We start from the raw sequence: 14,815 nt of genomic DNA, 5'->3' as shown, positions 1-14,815 counted from the left end.
CCGAGCAAGGTGTTTGTTAGCTCTGGACCAGTCAGGAGATGGTCATTTAGTGAAGTGCCTTGGAACTTGGCAGAGGCATTGAAGATGACACAAATCTTTCTGGGTTTTTGTGGATGATACACGCCATGGTGTGGGATGTACCAAACTGGTGTTTTGTCAATGTGTTGCTCTTGGACCTTTTTGGCATCTCCATGGGCTAGCATCTCATCCATGAATTTCTTATAGTCCATGTAGTTCTGCTTGTTCCTCTTGAGCCTTTTTTCTAAACATTTGAGACGATGAATAGCACATGCATTGACTAATGCCAGTCTTCATCTTTGTTAGAAATTTGAGATCTTCTTGAGAGACCTTTGTATCTTCTGGTGCTTTCCCAACAAAGTCAGACTCCAACATCTTTTGGACCTCTGTGGGAGAGATCATTTCCTTTATTTGAGTTCTGTAGACATAGTGAACCTTGTTGGTGAGGTTTGAAGAGGGCTGAATGTCAGGCACTACTTCCTTCACAATGACTTGGTGACTTACTCCGAAGGCATCTCCATAATCGAGACATGGATTGCCATAACCCACAATACTCCATCCCAGATCAATTCTTTGTGCGAACGGCTGATTTTCCTTTCCAGACACAACCTCACGAGGAACAAATGCTTGGGGGCAGTTGTACCCAATCAGCAGACCAACATCACAGCTTTGAAGTGGAGCGATCTCACTTGCAATGCATTCGAGATGAGGCCATGCCTTGGCTGTTCCAGGCGTTGTAATGTGATCTCGGTTTGCAGGTATAAAATCTCTGGCATATGTTACTGGTAGGGAAATGGTCTTATCTGAGTAGAATCCTCTGACTTGTAGACCTGAGAGCTTGCGACAGGACACAACTGTGTTTCTTGAAGACATGGTAGTGAGCTTTAGCTGAGTCTATTCACCTTTTATATGCAGAGCTTGTGCCGTTTCTTCAAGAACAAAGGTTGTATCGCTCTGTGTATCAAGGAGTGCGTACACAAGAATTTCATGCTCTGGCTCACCTTTGGTTGAAACCCATACTGGAATAATGGAAGATGTGTGAGTGTCGTCAACATTCAGCGTGACTCTGTTAGAAGTTGCTTCACTTGTTGTTGGTGTAACACTGTTGTCTTGTGAAACGTCTGAGTTTGTTTGTCTTGTCCTGTCACTGTTCTTGGTTTGATTTTTCCTTGTTCTCTCTTCCTTAGTACGATTGTCATGAAGACATGTTGGATGCCTTTTATTACATGTGCCACAGGTTTCTCTGCTTTCACAATCTTTGGAGTGATGACCACAGTTCAGATAGCCAAAACATAACTTCTTGTCTTGAGTAAACTTTAGTCTCTCAACAATGCTCTCACTTATGAACCTTCTACGCTTAAGTAGGCTGTGACCCAACCTTTCACTGTACACACAACTAGCACTAACAGTCCTTTCATTTGAGTTAGTTGCTAGCACCTTTGCTCCATTGCCTCTGTTCCTTGGTGTTTTTGCCCCTTCAATTTCACTTGGCTTGAGAGCAAAGAGAGATGTTAATAATAATAATAATAATAATAATAATAATAATGGATTGCATTTAGGGCTGCCACGATTAGTCGACTAGTCACGATTACGTCGACTATCAAAATCGTCGACGACTGATTTAATAGTCGACGCGTCGTTTGAAGCTTTGTAAGATCCCAAAAGACGCAGGAATAAGTAGTAGGATTTAAGAGTGTAATAACGGGCTGAAACAGAAGATGGCAGCACTGCATGTACAAGGATGCCAGCTGCCGTTAAACCCCGAAGAAGAAGAAGCTGTGTCCCAGAATTCATAGCGCGGCCCAGCTCAGTTTCCAACAATGGCGGCAGCTAGTTAGTTTTAATATTACTCTTATTATTCTTTCTGGGTCACAAAATAAACGTTTAACATATTTTCAGGCGAGAATGTAGCTGTCTAAACCTCAAATATCTGCTCAGTTTATCAAGACACCGCATATTTTCAAAAGCGCTCCGACGTTTTCGGAGACGTCTGTTACCCACTAGCTCGATAGCTAGCCGGGGTTCAAGGGTCACTAGAGCCGTGAGAACAGCGGACTCCCAGCAGATCGTTTTCAAACCCACCGCCGTCTTTCGCTACTCAGGTTAAACATGATATATAAGTCACTTAGATAACTTAAAAATGTTATTGTTTGGCTTTTTTCAGTATTTTATTTGTTCCTGAGTAAATCGGTTTGGCTGAGATTAAAGTTATAGTTTTTACACAGCTGAATAAACATCAAGCAGACAGCTGATCATCAGAAGTGTGAGATGCCTGAGAATTTACTTCGGTGTCCTGTTATATTTTAGATAGCAAGGAGTTTATTAAACTTCACCGAAACAATCTGCAAATTTCATTAAAATTTAATAAACTATCATCTTGCCTTTATTTTTAGTTAGCACCTTAAACACTTAAAGCTGTAAGCTAATGATAGTTATATAAGAGCAGATGCTGCTGGTGCAATAAGCTGTACGTTTTACGTCCAATGGATGATGATCTGATTAGTCGACTAATCGCAAAAATAATCGGTGACTAGTCGACTATCAAAATAATCGTTTGTGGCAGCCCTAATTGCATTTATATAGCGCTTTTCGAGACCCTCAAAGCGCTTTACAATTCCACTATTCATTCACTCTCACATTCACACACTGGTGGAGGCAAGCTACAGTTGTAGCCACAGCTGCCCTGGGACAGACTGACAGAAGCAAGGCTGCCATATCGCGCCATCGGCCCCTCTGGCCATCACCAGTAGGCGGCAGGTGAAGTGTCTTGCCCAAGGACACAACGACCGAGACTGTCCAAGCCGGGGCTCGAACTGACAACCTTCTGATTACAAGATGAACTGCCAACTCTTGAGCCACGATCGCCCTGTTATGGGATTACTAATGCCACTGCATTAATCACACAAATCATATGTTAACCTCATTTAATTTTAGTTAAAAAAAACCTCTAATATTTCTAACAGATAGCTGGTGCTTAGAATAAAGTTGAATAACTATTAAAAAACAGATGATGTAATATTTCTGTACAGGTTGCAGTCTTCATGATTAAAATTAATTAATTCATTAATTAAAACTGTCAAAAATTATTTAAGTGTGTTAATAATTAATTAAATATATCAACAATTAATTAATTAATCATGTAAATAATTAATTAAATGTGTCGTAAATATTGGGGTTAGGGTTAATTAGGGTTAATTAATTATTTCCAATTTTATTTAATTATTGCCACACTTAATTAAATATTTAATTAATTCATTATGGCAGTCCTGGCATTCCATAACTAAGAGCTCTACTTGGATTCCTTTTTGTTAAAAGGTCCAAGAGATAAGATGGAGCTAATCCATTCAGAGATTTAAAGACAAACAACAAAATCTTGAAGTTGATTCTACGACGTACTGGTAACCAGTGTAAACGTACCAGGATTGGGGAGATATGATCAAATTTGCGAGTGCCAGGCTGTCAGGAGTCGGGCCGCCGTATTCTAACTGCAGACGCGAGAGTAAAGCCTGGTTAATACCAAAATAAAGACTATTGCAATAGTCAAGCCTAGAAAAGATAAATGCATGTCTCACTCTCTCAAAATCGGCAGATGACAACATGGTCTTGATTTTTGCAATGGCCCCCCCAGTTAGAAAGAGCTGGTTTTAATAAAAAAAAATTCTTTGTTTCTCAAATGAGAAAGATATATCGAGAAACCAGGGGCGATTCTAGGATTAGAGCTTTGGGGGTGCTGAGCACCCAGAGAGCTGCCCAGCAAGGCAAGATAAACTTTACACGTCACGATGAGACTTCTTCCCTGTCTCTGTAAGGCCCTGCATCCTTAAATGTCTCCAGTTGTCCCGAGTTCTCTATGACTGTCTCCTTGGTGCATTTAAACCCCTGTTCCTCCCTGTCCTCATCATCTGTTGTCTTCATCTCTGTTATCAGTCATCATAATTTTACCATCTCTGTGCAAGTCTGCAAATTTCTTTATTAAATCATAAGATTCTTAAATTCATCAAGTCTTTCTGTGCCTGGGTCCTCGTCACAAAACATGACATCACTGTTTTGTACATTTTAACACAATTTAATCCCCACATTTGTGAAAGAAAAACAAAACACTTTTCTGAAAAGTCTGTAACAAATGAATAAATAATGAATGACGCTAATAGTGAGTAAAAAGTAAACAGTATAATACAGATACATAAAACAAACACTCCCAAAACAGAATAAATTATTACAAAATATTAATAAAAAACTATAAAAATGGAGGAAACTTTGCCTGTGGTAGAATGTATACAATGTATGAAAAAATCTTTACTGCAGATACTAATTTTACTAATTTAATAATAATAATTTTGTGTTGTAAGATTTATGAGTTTCATGCTTTCATAGTGGTACTTGTGAGAGCTTGACATTTTTCTCAGGTGGTACACACTGTAAAAAGTTTGAGAAACACTGATAAGTGTATGTGTGCTTTTGGAAAACATTTAAAGCTGCTGTACAGAATCTTTGAAACAAGCTTAAAACATTTTTAGAATATAAACAGAGCATCTGCTTCTCTTTACAGCTCCTCACTCCACCAGGGCTGTTTGGCACTTTCTGATAGTGTGCAAATGTGATGTACGTACTGCAGCAGTCATACAGACAACTGGACAGTCCAAAAGTTGGCCTACCTATTACTGGCTGAGGTTTTAGTAGAGTTGTGGCTGAACCACATAAAAATATATCATTAATTTTAATCTCCCCAATCAATTATAATGTTATGTTGGAATGTTGTTAAAGAGGGTCAAAAATGTTTCAACCCAGTTTGTTTTGCAGATTCTGTATAGCAGCTTTAATATAGGGAGGACACAACTTCCAGATTGTGTGAGTAAAATCAGGTTTTTTCTCTTTGTCAGTTTAACAGTTTCTGTTTTGCCTGTCACTGTTCCCTGTCTGTTTGCTTCCTGACCTTGTACTTTCTCCTCACATTCCCCTCTTTCCTCTCTCCTTCTTTGGACTGACAATCATACACAAATAGATTAAATTAGATGAAAAATTACATCAATATGAAAAAAAAAAAATACTATTAAGATCACTAACAAAAAGTCCTCTCTCAGTGTACTTTCAACCAAAAGGCAAATAACCAAACCACATGAACATCTAATAAAAGACATAAATATTGAAACACTGATCCAACATTATTCTTGATTGACGGATCATTTGATTTTACACTTTTACCTGAATGTGGCTCCTTTTTTTGAAAAAACTTCCTTATATCCATTATGAACCTGGCTGTCTCTCTGTACACAAACACACACACGCACACACACAAGGAGTTATAAGGTTAATGGGCATTCAGTCAGTTAGCTAGTTAGTATCCATTTCAAACAGGACAGTGGTAACAACAGTAGGCTACGGACAATTTTCCGTTTTAGATTTTAAACAGGCTGTATAAATTTCAATGGGAGCAACAGGACGGTCAAATGTCGCTGATTTTACTACAGAGCAGGACGGATTGTAGGGTAGCAAACATCGACGGAAAAGTTTTCAACACTGCAGGTTACCTGGGTGTAATGTTTTTCAGCTAAAAAGAAACATGGCCTGACTCCTACCTAAATATATAAAGAGTAATTGAAGGTTAAATGCAGCTAATATGTGCTGTTTTAAGCCAGGCACTTACACCTCCGCTCCGCTGCGTCTCAGCCATCATCGCTCTGGCAGCAACGGCGCTAGAGCCAGAGCAGGGGAGGGGCGAGCTGGAACAAACCATTTCTTTTTTGGGGGGTGGGGGTATCTATACTTTTGTTGTTAAAATGTTACGTCTCAACCAAGTACTGTATGCTTTTTATATTGGTGTGTCACACAAACAGCAAATATTGTCAAAAAAGTAAGAAATCTTTGGGGGTGCTTTGATTCATTTTGGGGGTGCTAAAATCGCACAGACAGACAGACATTTTGGGCTAAAATCGCCCCTGCGAGAAACACTCCTAAATCTTTGGCAAACGAGGTTCTGAACTTTTCGGGTGGGCCAAGGTCAACATTTAGGGAAGAACGGGGGCTGAATAGTATGATCTTTTTTGATCATTTATATGCAAAAAAATTAACGCGAACCATGATTTAATATCATCAAGACTCGTGAATTGCGAGTGTGATATTATAGAAACTTCCAAGGAAAGCGAGCACAGCGTGGAGCACTTATAAGAATGAGCCATGGCACTCCATGTCCGATTAAAACTCACCTACAGGTGAATTCCTCCTCGCTCACCGTTTCCACAGGTTGTGGCAGCGAACTTCCCATTTTATCCTTTTCTATTTGTAGCCGGTGCCACGCCCTCCCGATTCGTCAGGATAAAGCTGAAGTGTCGTCCAGGTAGAGTATAACTGCAGCACTTTGTCCAATAGGAACAGCTCGTGGTGCACCTTGTTGTACACCTCGATGCTTAAGAAAAACAGAGAGAGAGCTTTGGACTTACCCCTGAAATCTAGCACTTTATATTTTAGCAGCAAACTTTTCTGTTTCTGTGGAAGTCGAAGGCGCAGTTTTGAAGATGCTCTGTGCCTTTTTGCGTCTGAAGTTGTGAAGTGCAAGAGGGGGCAAAGAAGGAGTATTTTTTAACACGTCTGAGTTTCCTTTTTCTTTTTTTTCTTTGTCTTTAATCAAAGCCTGCGACATTTTTACAGCCGAGTGGTCGTTGGAGAGCAACCTGGTGACTTTCAGCGATGGCTGGATGCTGTCTTTCAGCGGAGGAGAGAGAGAACCAGAGGATCAACGAGGAGATTGAGAAGCAGCTGCGGAGGGACAAGGAGGACTCTCGCATGGAGCTCAAGTTGCTGCTTTTAGGTGAGCATCACTAACCTGAACACCAGCTCGGAGGGTAACTGACTTCACGGAGTCCTCCTCATTCTCCTCGTGCTCTCAAATACCATGCTGTAAATCATTCAAAGGTTTGATCTTGATTGTAGTCATAAATGTTCTTTTCCGGGCAAAAGAAAAGCTTTAAAACATTTGCTCTTAAAGTTGTTCCTCTAGCGGAATGATCCAGGCGTTTTCATTTTCAGTTGTGGGGGATTTTGGAGTCAGCTCGGCAATTGCCATTTCACCGCTTCCTGGCCACACCTGGCCACGGGTATCATGGCAGGTGGGACAGAGCTCTGACGCCTGTCGACTAGTATTCATTTAGCCATATGAAAGTAAAATGCACACTTTAGAAGGCAAATATATCATTTTATATGTATTATATCCAGCACGCAACATTTTGTCATTGACACGTGTGGCTACATGAGAGGATTCAAGTCATGAGCAGCGTTTCACAGTTGAGGCGCACTGGCTTTCCGAGAACATCCAGGGTATGCGCAGCCGCGCGCCATGGCGCTGCCATTGATTTTACGCGTGGTCGGAGGTGTGAATCCTTGAGTACTTTTTGTCTCCTGGGGTCGGTAAGTCTCCACCTGGCCACAGAAACACACACACACACACACTCACTCACTCACTCACACTCTCTCTCTCTCTCTCTCTCTCTCTCTCTCTCTCTCTTCCTGAATATCGGGGGGCGCATTTTACTGCAGCAGTGTGGGAGCACTTCAGGAACCAGTCGCCATCCACGCCTTGGTCAGTGGTGTGTTTGAAAGCCATAACTAGCGTTTCATGCAAAAGTCATGCAAATGCATCACGGAGCACGAGCTATTGGTTTTTACCAACTGTTCTCTTAGCAGATCATTTCACTCAAAACACAGCGTTATGTTTTTGCCCCCAAACCTACATTCATTTGCTTCAAAACAAAAACATTTTCTCAGCTCACTGTAGGCTGTTACAGACAGCTGGACTGCAGCAGTTTTGTTTAACGCATCACAAAGGTAGTTGAGAGAAGTCAAAACATGGAGTGACTTTCCAGAAAAAAGGATGACCCAGAGGTCTCTGTTCAGGCTGAAAGAGTTTCAAACATAAGGCCCAGGGCCCAGAACCTGGCCATCAAAGAGCCCAATCCAGCCCCCTAAATATATGGTAAATGGCCTGTATTTGTATAGCACTTTACTTAGTCCCTAAGGACACCAAAGCGCTTTACACTACATTCAGTCATCCACCCATTCACACACACATTCACACACACATTCACACACTGGTGATGGCAAGCTACATTGTAGCCACAACTGCCCTGGGGCGCACTGACAGAGGCAATAACTTTGGATAATGTGGTAAATGCAAAGAAGAAGGACTTAAATGTTATTATTCAAAGTGTATTTTATGTCAGTTTTAAAGCCTTCTTAGCAACAAAGACACCAACTGCCCGGTCATGCTGCACCAAAGTCAGTCTGCAGGATAAAGTCTGGGAAATAAACTGCTTTTTTTCTGTCATTTTTAAGCATTTCATCCTTCTCCTTTCTTAAAGTGGGAGAACAAAGAGTCACGTTGGAGTGTTTCTGTTGCAAATGCGTTTGTTTTTCTCATGCCGTCTGAGGTATTTAATGTATACTTAAATGTATTTACACTGACGGTGACCGAAAGTCTCCTTATATTTCAGTCGCATCGTTATGAACCACACGCATGTCCGCCCCTCCCACACTTGTTCAGTATGCCTACTGCTGTACTGTTGAGCTGCTGTTAACTTCCATTAAAGTATATCCGGACATCACTCTCTGTGCCCCACTCTCTGACCGGAGTTTAACTCCTGAAGGAGCTATCATCCCAGCATCCCAGAGATAACTCTCTAACAGACAGAAAGAGGAATGATTTGGAGGGTTTTCTTTTCCAGGTAATAAATCTACTGCTCCAGCCCACTAAGACCAAACAGGGCTCTGTGTGGGCCACAGTGTAAAAGGAGTATGACAGCCATGATCTAGAAAGTAACCTTTTGTTACCTGGTCAGAGTGACTCAGCTCTCAGTGGATTTCATTAGGATGGTCAGAGTGAGGTCTACTGAGAGTGCAAGAGATCAACACCTTCACTTTCTGCCCTTTTTTGTCAGAGGCCTTAAATTTGACTTGAACAGCTGCCGACTTGTTTACCGAGTCATCACAGCTCAGTAGATAGGTATAGTCAAATATTCAGTATGTTAGTCATCTGTGTATAAATAACTCAACTTTTTATGCCTGACAAGATTAAGAAGAAGTATAAACTTATATGATCCTACCCCTCCTTCCTATTTATGGAATGATAGCAATATTTATCTTACTTTCAAATGACCTGCCAATTACCCACACACACATAAAAGTGCATTCATACCTACACATGATGTGCATACAACAAACATATGCAATTATACATCTATACATACATGTATCCTTACATTCACCTACACACCTACCCACGCTACAGGATCGTTATCACAGTTTTAATAAATAATATTATTTATATTATAATATTTATACTATATATGCATATAAACATGTTTAAATGTATACATGCACATGCGCACACTTACAAATATGGATATACACATACCTTTGATATATACCCTCAAATATCTATACATACATTTACATATATAGACACTGAAATGCTGTTTGGTTCTTCTTTTTGGAAGAAGTGTTGTTTTTTCTGTTATTTTTAGCTGGAAGATGTTTGAATGTAGCAGTAGATCTGCTGGATCTTGTTTTTTTTGTTTGTTTGTTTTTAAAAGTCAAATTTTGCAGATTAGTGACTTCTCTTGTTTTTTGTTTTGTGCCTCTGCACAGTCGTTGCCTGGCAGGTACATTTCAGTTGTGGAAAAAAAAAAACGGAGAGGGCAGACTTTGACAGTAGCCGTTATCTCATGACACTAACACCACATTCATTCACATGGGCACCACCGCCTCGTGTTACAGCGTTCCCCAATTGAGGAAGTGTGCAGGTATGAAGCTGTGTCGTACATGCAAGCTGGACACACACGCACACACCGACTGCCAAAAGGTGAAACTCCCCACCCATCCCTGCATAAACCCACACATACACAAACACAGCAACCTCCAATATTCAGGTCTGTTAACAAACACATTTGTTTACCAAATCGGCTGTGCATCATGTGATCTCAATGAGAAAATTACGAGCTTTTGCTGTAAGAGCTGAAGAGTAACATGGCAGAAAGGGACTCTGTGTGTGTGTGGTTTTCATACCTTTTAATAAGAACAAGTATGTATTCATCTAGTAAAGTATGCTTTAGTGAAATATAAGTTAGTCGAAAGACCTTTTAGATAGAGAGCTTGAGTCCAAATACACACCTCTGAGTCTCTGAGTTATTAAGCGTGCATCTGATCCTGTTCACCTATTCAACCAGGTGAAACTAAAGTTATGAATGATATGTTGAATTTTATTTCGGGCAATTTGTGATATTTAAACTTCCTGTTCTCGGATATTGGCGAGTGTCCCTTTGGCAGTCAAATATACATTCAAATCGTTCAGCTTGCGTCCCTGCGTGGACAAGCTGGGTATTGAGAGTTGTCACAGAACTTGTTTTTATTTCTTTCAACTTATCTCTTAGTAAAAAGTTGTTCATAAAAAGACAGATGGGTCTTTAATGTAGCTGCCAGGCAGCTGCCAGCTGGCATACAGTATGCAACACCTGTGCAACATCACATGTAATAATTCAAATTTGGATCTTTTTTAATGTAAATATCATAAATATTGAGTTGCAGTAATAACTCACCAGGATGCAGCTCAGTAATATTCTAAAGTATATATAAACTCCATGCTCTTGCAGAAGGGGCATGGATGCATGACACTGAGCAGGGGTACATTTTACTGTATCGTAGACAACTTCAAGTTTAAAATTGTCACTGTAAGGGGGGGTAGAGACTCCCATGACTTTTTTCTTTTGTGTCTTTGCAGCAGAGAGCTAAATTTGCTTGCAGTGGCCATAATATCTTCTCTTGGGATAAATGAAGAGTAGAAAATTAGGCTCGTCTTTTATCTTTAACCTGGACCAGATACAACCAGCAAGCACTGATCAGCTGACCTCAAAGATCTCATATTTGCATATGAATGTAGTAATTTACTAATACAGGGAGGCAACTGACCATGGTAAACTGGAAATAAACCAGTCCATTTCCAATTAGCACAATTAAAGGTCAAACATCTAGCTAGCACTGACCACACACAACAACTCAAGGTTCAGTATCTTTCTCCAGGATAGTTTGGCATGCAGAGCGGAGCAGCCGGGGATCAAAATGACCTGCTCTAGCTCTTGAGGCACAGCCTCTCCGTTAAATGGTTCAGACCGAAAGTGATCACTAAAATTTTGGAAGTCAGCCTAAAGGCTGCAAAAAATTGTAGACCAAATAAATCTATTATTGAGTTTAATCCTCAATGTGTCTCACAGGCACTGGAGAGAGTGGAAAGAGCACTTTTATCAAACAAATGAGGATTATCCATGGAGGAGGATATACAGATGAGGACAAGAGGAGCTATGCCAAGCTGGTGTACCAGAACATCTACACGTCCATGCAGACAATGGTCCGAGCTATGGAGGCTCTTGGTATATCTTTCACTGATCCCCAGAACCAGGTACAGGCAGACTGACTCTGTTCCAGTCCTTTACAATTAACATTTGATGGATGGTTACCTCATTGTCTTTTTGTCTTCTCTGTGTGTCCATAGAGCCATGCCAGCGCAGTCCTGGAGGTGGAGGTGGATAAGGTGAAGGACTTAGATAGCAACCTCGCCATGGCTGTCAAGAGTCTGTGGAATGATCCTGGAATACAGGAGTGCTATGATCGGCGCAGGGAGTACCAGCTGTCCGACTCCACCAAATAGTGAGAATTAGGCATTTATGATCTTTAACAGTCTGCACAGATCTCTGTACTTTTCTAGATCAAATTTGGTTTACATTTTAAGTTTTCTACGTGTTTTCTGTATTTCTCCTTTCTTAGTGTTTTTTTTCTCCCTGCATATTTTTCTTTTTAGCTATCTCACAGATCTGGATCGGATTTCACAGCCATCATACATACCTGATCTTGACGACATCCTCAGAGTCCGAGTCCCAACCACCGGTATCATTGAATACCCCTTTGACATGTGGTCTAAGGATCAGAATGTCATTTTCAGGTGAGGTGCATATTGACATCTTCTGCACTGCACAGAGTTTCATTTTAATTCAGTTCAGTTGAATTTATATAGCATCAAATGACAACAGCAGTTGCCTCAAGGCGCTTTATATCTTAAGGTAAAGACCTTAAAGTAATGCAGAGAAAGTGCCAACAATTAAACAACTCCCTTTGAAAAAGCACTTGGTGACAGTAGCAAGGAAAACCTCCCTTTTAACTGGAAGAAAACTCTAACAGAATCAGATTCTGGGAGGGGCGGCCATCTGCTGCAACTGTTCGGGGATAAGGTGAGGGCGACAGGACAAATAACACACTGTGTAAGAGAGCCAGAGATTAATAATAGCTAATGATTAAAGAGTGATGTGTAAAAGGTGAGTGAAGAAGAAACACTCAGTGCATCATTAGAAGCCAATGCAGCCTAGACCTATTGTAGCATAACTAACAGATCACCTGATCCAGCCCTAACTATATGCTTTATCAAAAAGCAAAGTTTTAAATCTAATCTTAAAAGTAGAGAGGCTGTCTGTATCCCAAATCCAAACTGGAAGCTGGTTCCACAGAAGAGGGGCCTGAAAGCTGAAGACTCTGCCTCCCATTCTACTTTGAAATACTCTATGAACCAAAATAATGGCAGCAGCACAGGAACTGGCCACAGACATGGCACCGACCTCGAAGGTGGCGTGACTTTTCTTGGCTGCTTTTATGACAGGATGGTTGATGTGGGTGGTCAAAGATCAGAGCGGAGAAAGTGGATCCACTGCTTTGAGAACGTCACCTCCATCATTTTCTTGGTGGCACTCAGCGAATACGATCAGGTCCTGGCTGAGTGCGACAATGAGGTGAGAATTTAACAACACAGCAAATGATGATTTCAGTTTACATCCTCCTGGAGTTTTACATGTGCTTGATCCCTTTAAACATCTCAGAACCGCATGGAGGAGAGCAAGGCCCTGTTCAAGACCATCATCACCTACCCCTGGTTCCAGCGCTCATCTGTCATACTTTTCCTCAACAAGACCGACATCCTCAAGGAGAAGATCATGTACTCTCACTTATCCACCTACTTCCCTGAATTCACAGGTTAGACTGAGTGAATGCTCATCTTGATTTCAGCTCTTATTCCACCACAAGATTTGTAATTACTTAGCTGATCTAATTAAGTCCTTCATCATACAATCACTGCACGGTACTCATTTTTATGGAAGTGTTGAAATAGACTAAAAATACTCAACTGACACTATATTAGGTACACTTTGCTGGTACCAGGTTGAACCTCCTTTACCATCAGAATTGGTTTAATTCTTCATGGCTGAGATTTAAAAGGGAGCTGAAAACATTCAGCAGGAATCCACATTGGCAATCATTAGTCTAAGCTCCGCCCCTCCCTCCTTGATACAAGCCCACAAGAAAGTCACCAAATTTGTTCTGCGTTAAAAACACATAATTTATTCAAAATAAAATAACTGATTGGTTTTTTTTTAAACACATTTTTAATCTTTAAGTATCAAGACTTAGAATTTCAGTTTTGGTTTGGTGCTTTTGGCTGACAAGAGGCGAAACCATGTGTGGTCTTCTGCTGCTGTAGACCATCTGCTTCAGAAGATGCTCTTCTGCATACCTTGGTTGAAATGAGTAGTTCATTACCATTAGTTACTATTTCATCGCGTCTGGCCATTCTCCTCTGACCTCTGAGAGGACTGCTACTCACAGATCATCTTTTCACTTTCAGACTATTCACTGTAAACACTACAGATGGTTGTGTGGGGGAAATCTCAGTAAATTTGAAATACTCAGACCAGCCTGTTTGGTACCAACATTTAAAGTCACTTAAATCACTTTTCTTCCCCATTCTGATGCTCAGTTTGAACTTCAGCAGGTCGTAAAATGCATTGGGTTCCTGTCATGTAATTGGCAGATTAGATATTTGCATTAACAAGCAGTTGAACAAGTCTACCCAATAAAGTGTCTGGTGAGCGTATGTTGAATTTACTGACATATTTAAATAATAACAACCCTGAATTGCAGGACCTCAGCAGGATCAAGTAGCAGCTCAAAAATTCATCCTAAAAATGTACCAAGAACAAAACCTGGACAAGGACAAGACGTTGTATTCTCACTTCACCTGCGCCACAGACACAGAAAACATCCGCTTAATCTTCAAGGACGTGAAAACAACCATCCTCAGGCACAACCTCGGGGACTTCAACCTGGTGTAGAAAGGTGGCATACAGCACAGGAGCAAATGCATACAAGAGAAGACCTGAAGAAAGCCGAAATAGAAAAGAATCTAATTATCAATCAAGCTTAAACCAAAAAAAAGAAATTTGAAATTGTTTCATTTCTAACAAGGGAGATCCAAAAAAGAGAGACTACAAATATCCTGTACCAGACATACTAACATGAAATTGTGTGTAGATGCTTTAGTTTCCCTTGTAGTTTTTTAGTATTTGCTGTAAATGATACTTTACAGTGGAAATGAGAAAGTGAAAATTAGTAGCAAGTAACTGACCCGTTGTGTGAACTACTTATTTAAATAGACATATGATCGGAGTGCTTTAATGTATGTAAATGTATCCCCATGTAATAGTTTGACAAGGATGCTCTTTAGCCCAGTTTTGTGATTTCATAATGTTTAGAAATGGTTGCTCTAACACTGAGACGCATGTAAGTGCCTTATTTACTCAGGACAGTCAGCAGAGCCACGGAGTTCATAGAGTTTCAGATGTAAATAGTCTGAGATGTGCTTTAGGGAAAAAAATACAACTGTTTCTTCTATTTATGGTTATTTTCAATAAAGAGATAATTATTTAATAAAGAG

At 40.5% G+C, this 14,815-nt stretch overlaps 1 protein-coding gene across 1 annotated transcript; it reads left to right on the top strand.

Annotated features, from left to right (window-relative positions):
- Positions 1-6,267: 6,267 nt before the first annotated feature.
- LOC146376233 (guanine nucleotide-binding protein subunit alpha-14-like) lies at positions 6,268-14,782 on the top strand. Its single transcript, XM_084945214.1, has 7 exons — positions 6,268-6,823; positions 11,274-11,458; positions 11,552-11,706; positions 11,858-11,998; positions 12,707-12,836; positions 12,924-13,077; positions 14,023-14,782. The coding sequence occupies exons 1-7, from the start codon at positions 6,703-6,705 to the stop codon at positions 14,211-14,213; spliced, it is 1,077 nt and encodes a 358-aa protein (XP_084801340.1). The 5' UTR covers positions 6,268-6,702; the 3' UTR covers positions 14,214-14,782.
- The last annotated feature ends 33 nt before the right edge of the window (positions 14,783-14,815 follow it).

This window comes from Perissodus microlepis, chromosome 12, assembly GCF_051167445.1.
Source record: "Perissodus microlepis isolate ML-2025 ecotype Zambia chromosome 12, ASM5116744v1, whole genome shotgun sequence".
NCBI lineage: Eukaryota > Metazoa > Chordata > Actinopteri > Cichliformes > Cichlidae > Perissodus > Perissodus microlepis.
This window is presented reverse-complemented; position numbering and strand designations above follow the sequence as displayed.

Bases quoted from the DNA above. Each gene is read 5' to 3' on its own strand.
- LOC146376233 (XM_084945214.1), top strand. From the start codon at position 6,703: ATGGCTGGATGCTGTCTTTCAGCGGAGGAGAGAGAGAACCAGAGGATC. The intron at 6,824-11,273 runs GTGAGCATCACT...TGTGTCTCACAG, and splicing joins GCTCAAGTTGCTGCTTTTAG to GCACTGGAGAGAGTGGAAAG. The intron at 11,999-12,706 runs GTGAGGTGCATA...CTTTTATGACAG, and splicing joins GATCAGAATGTCATTTTCAG to GATGGTTGATGTGGGTGGTC.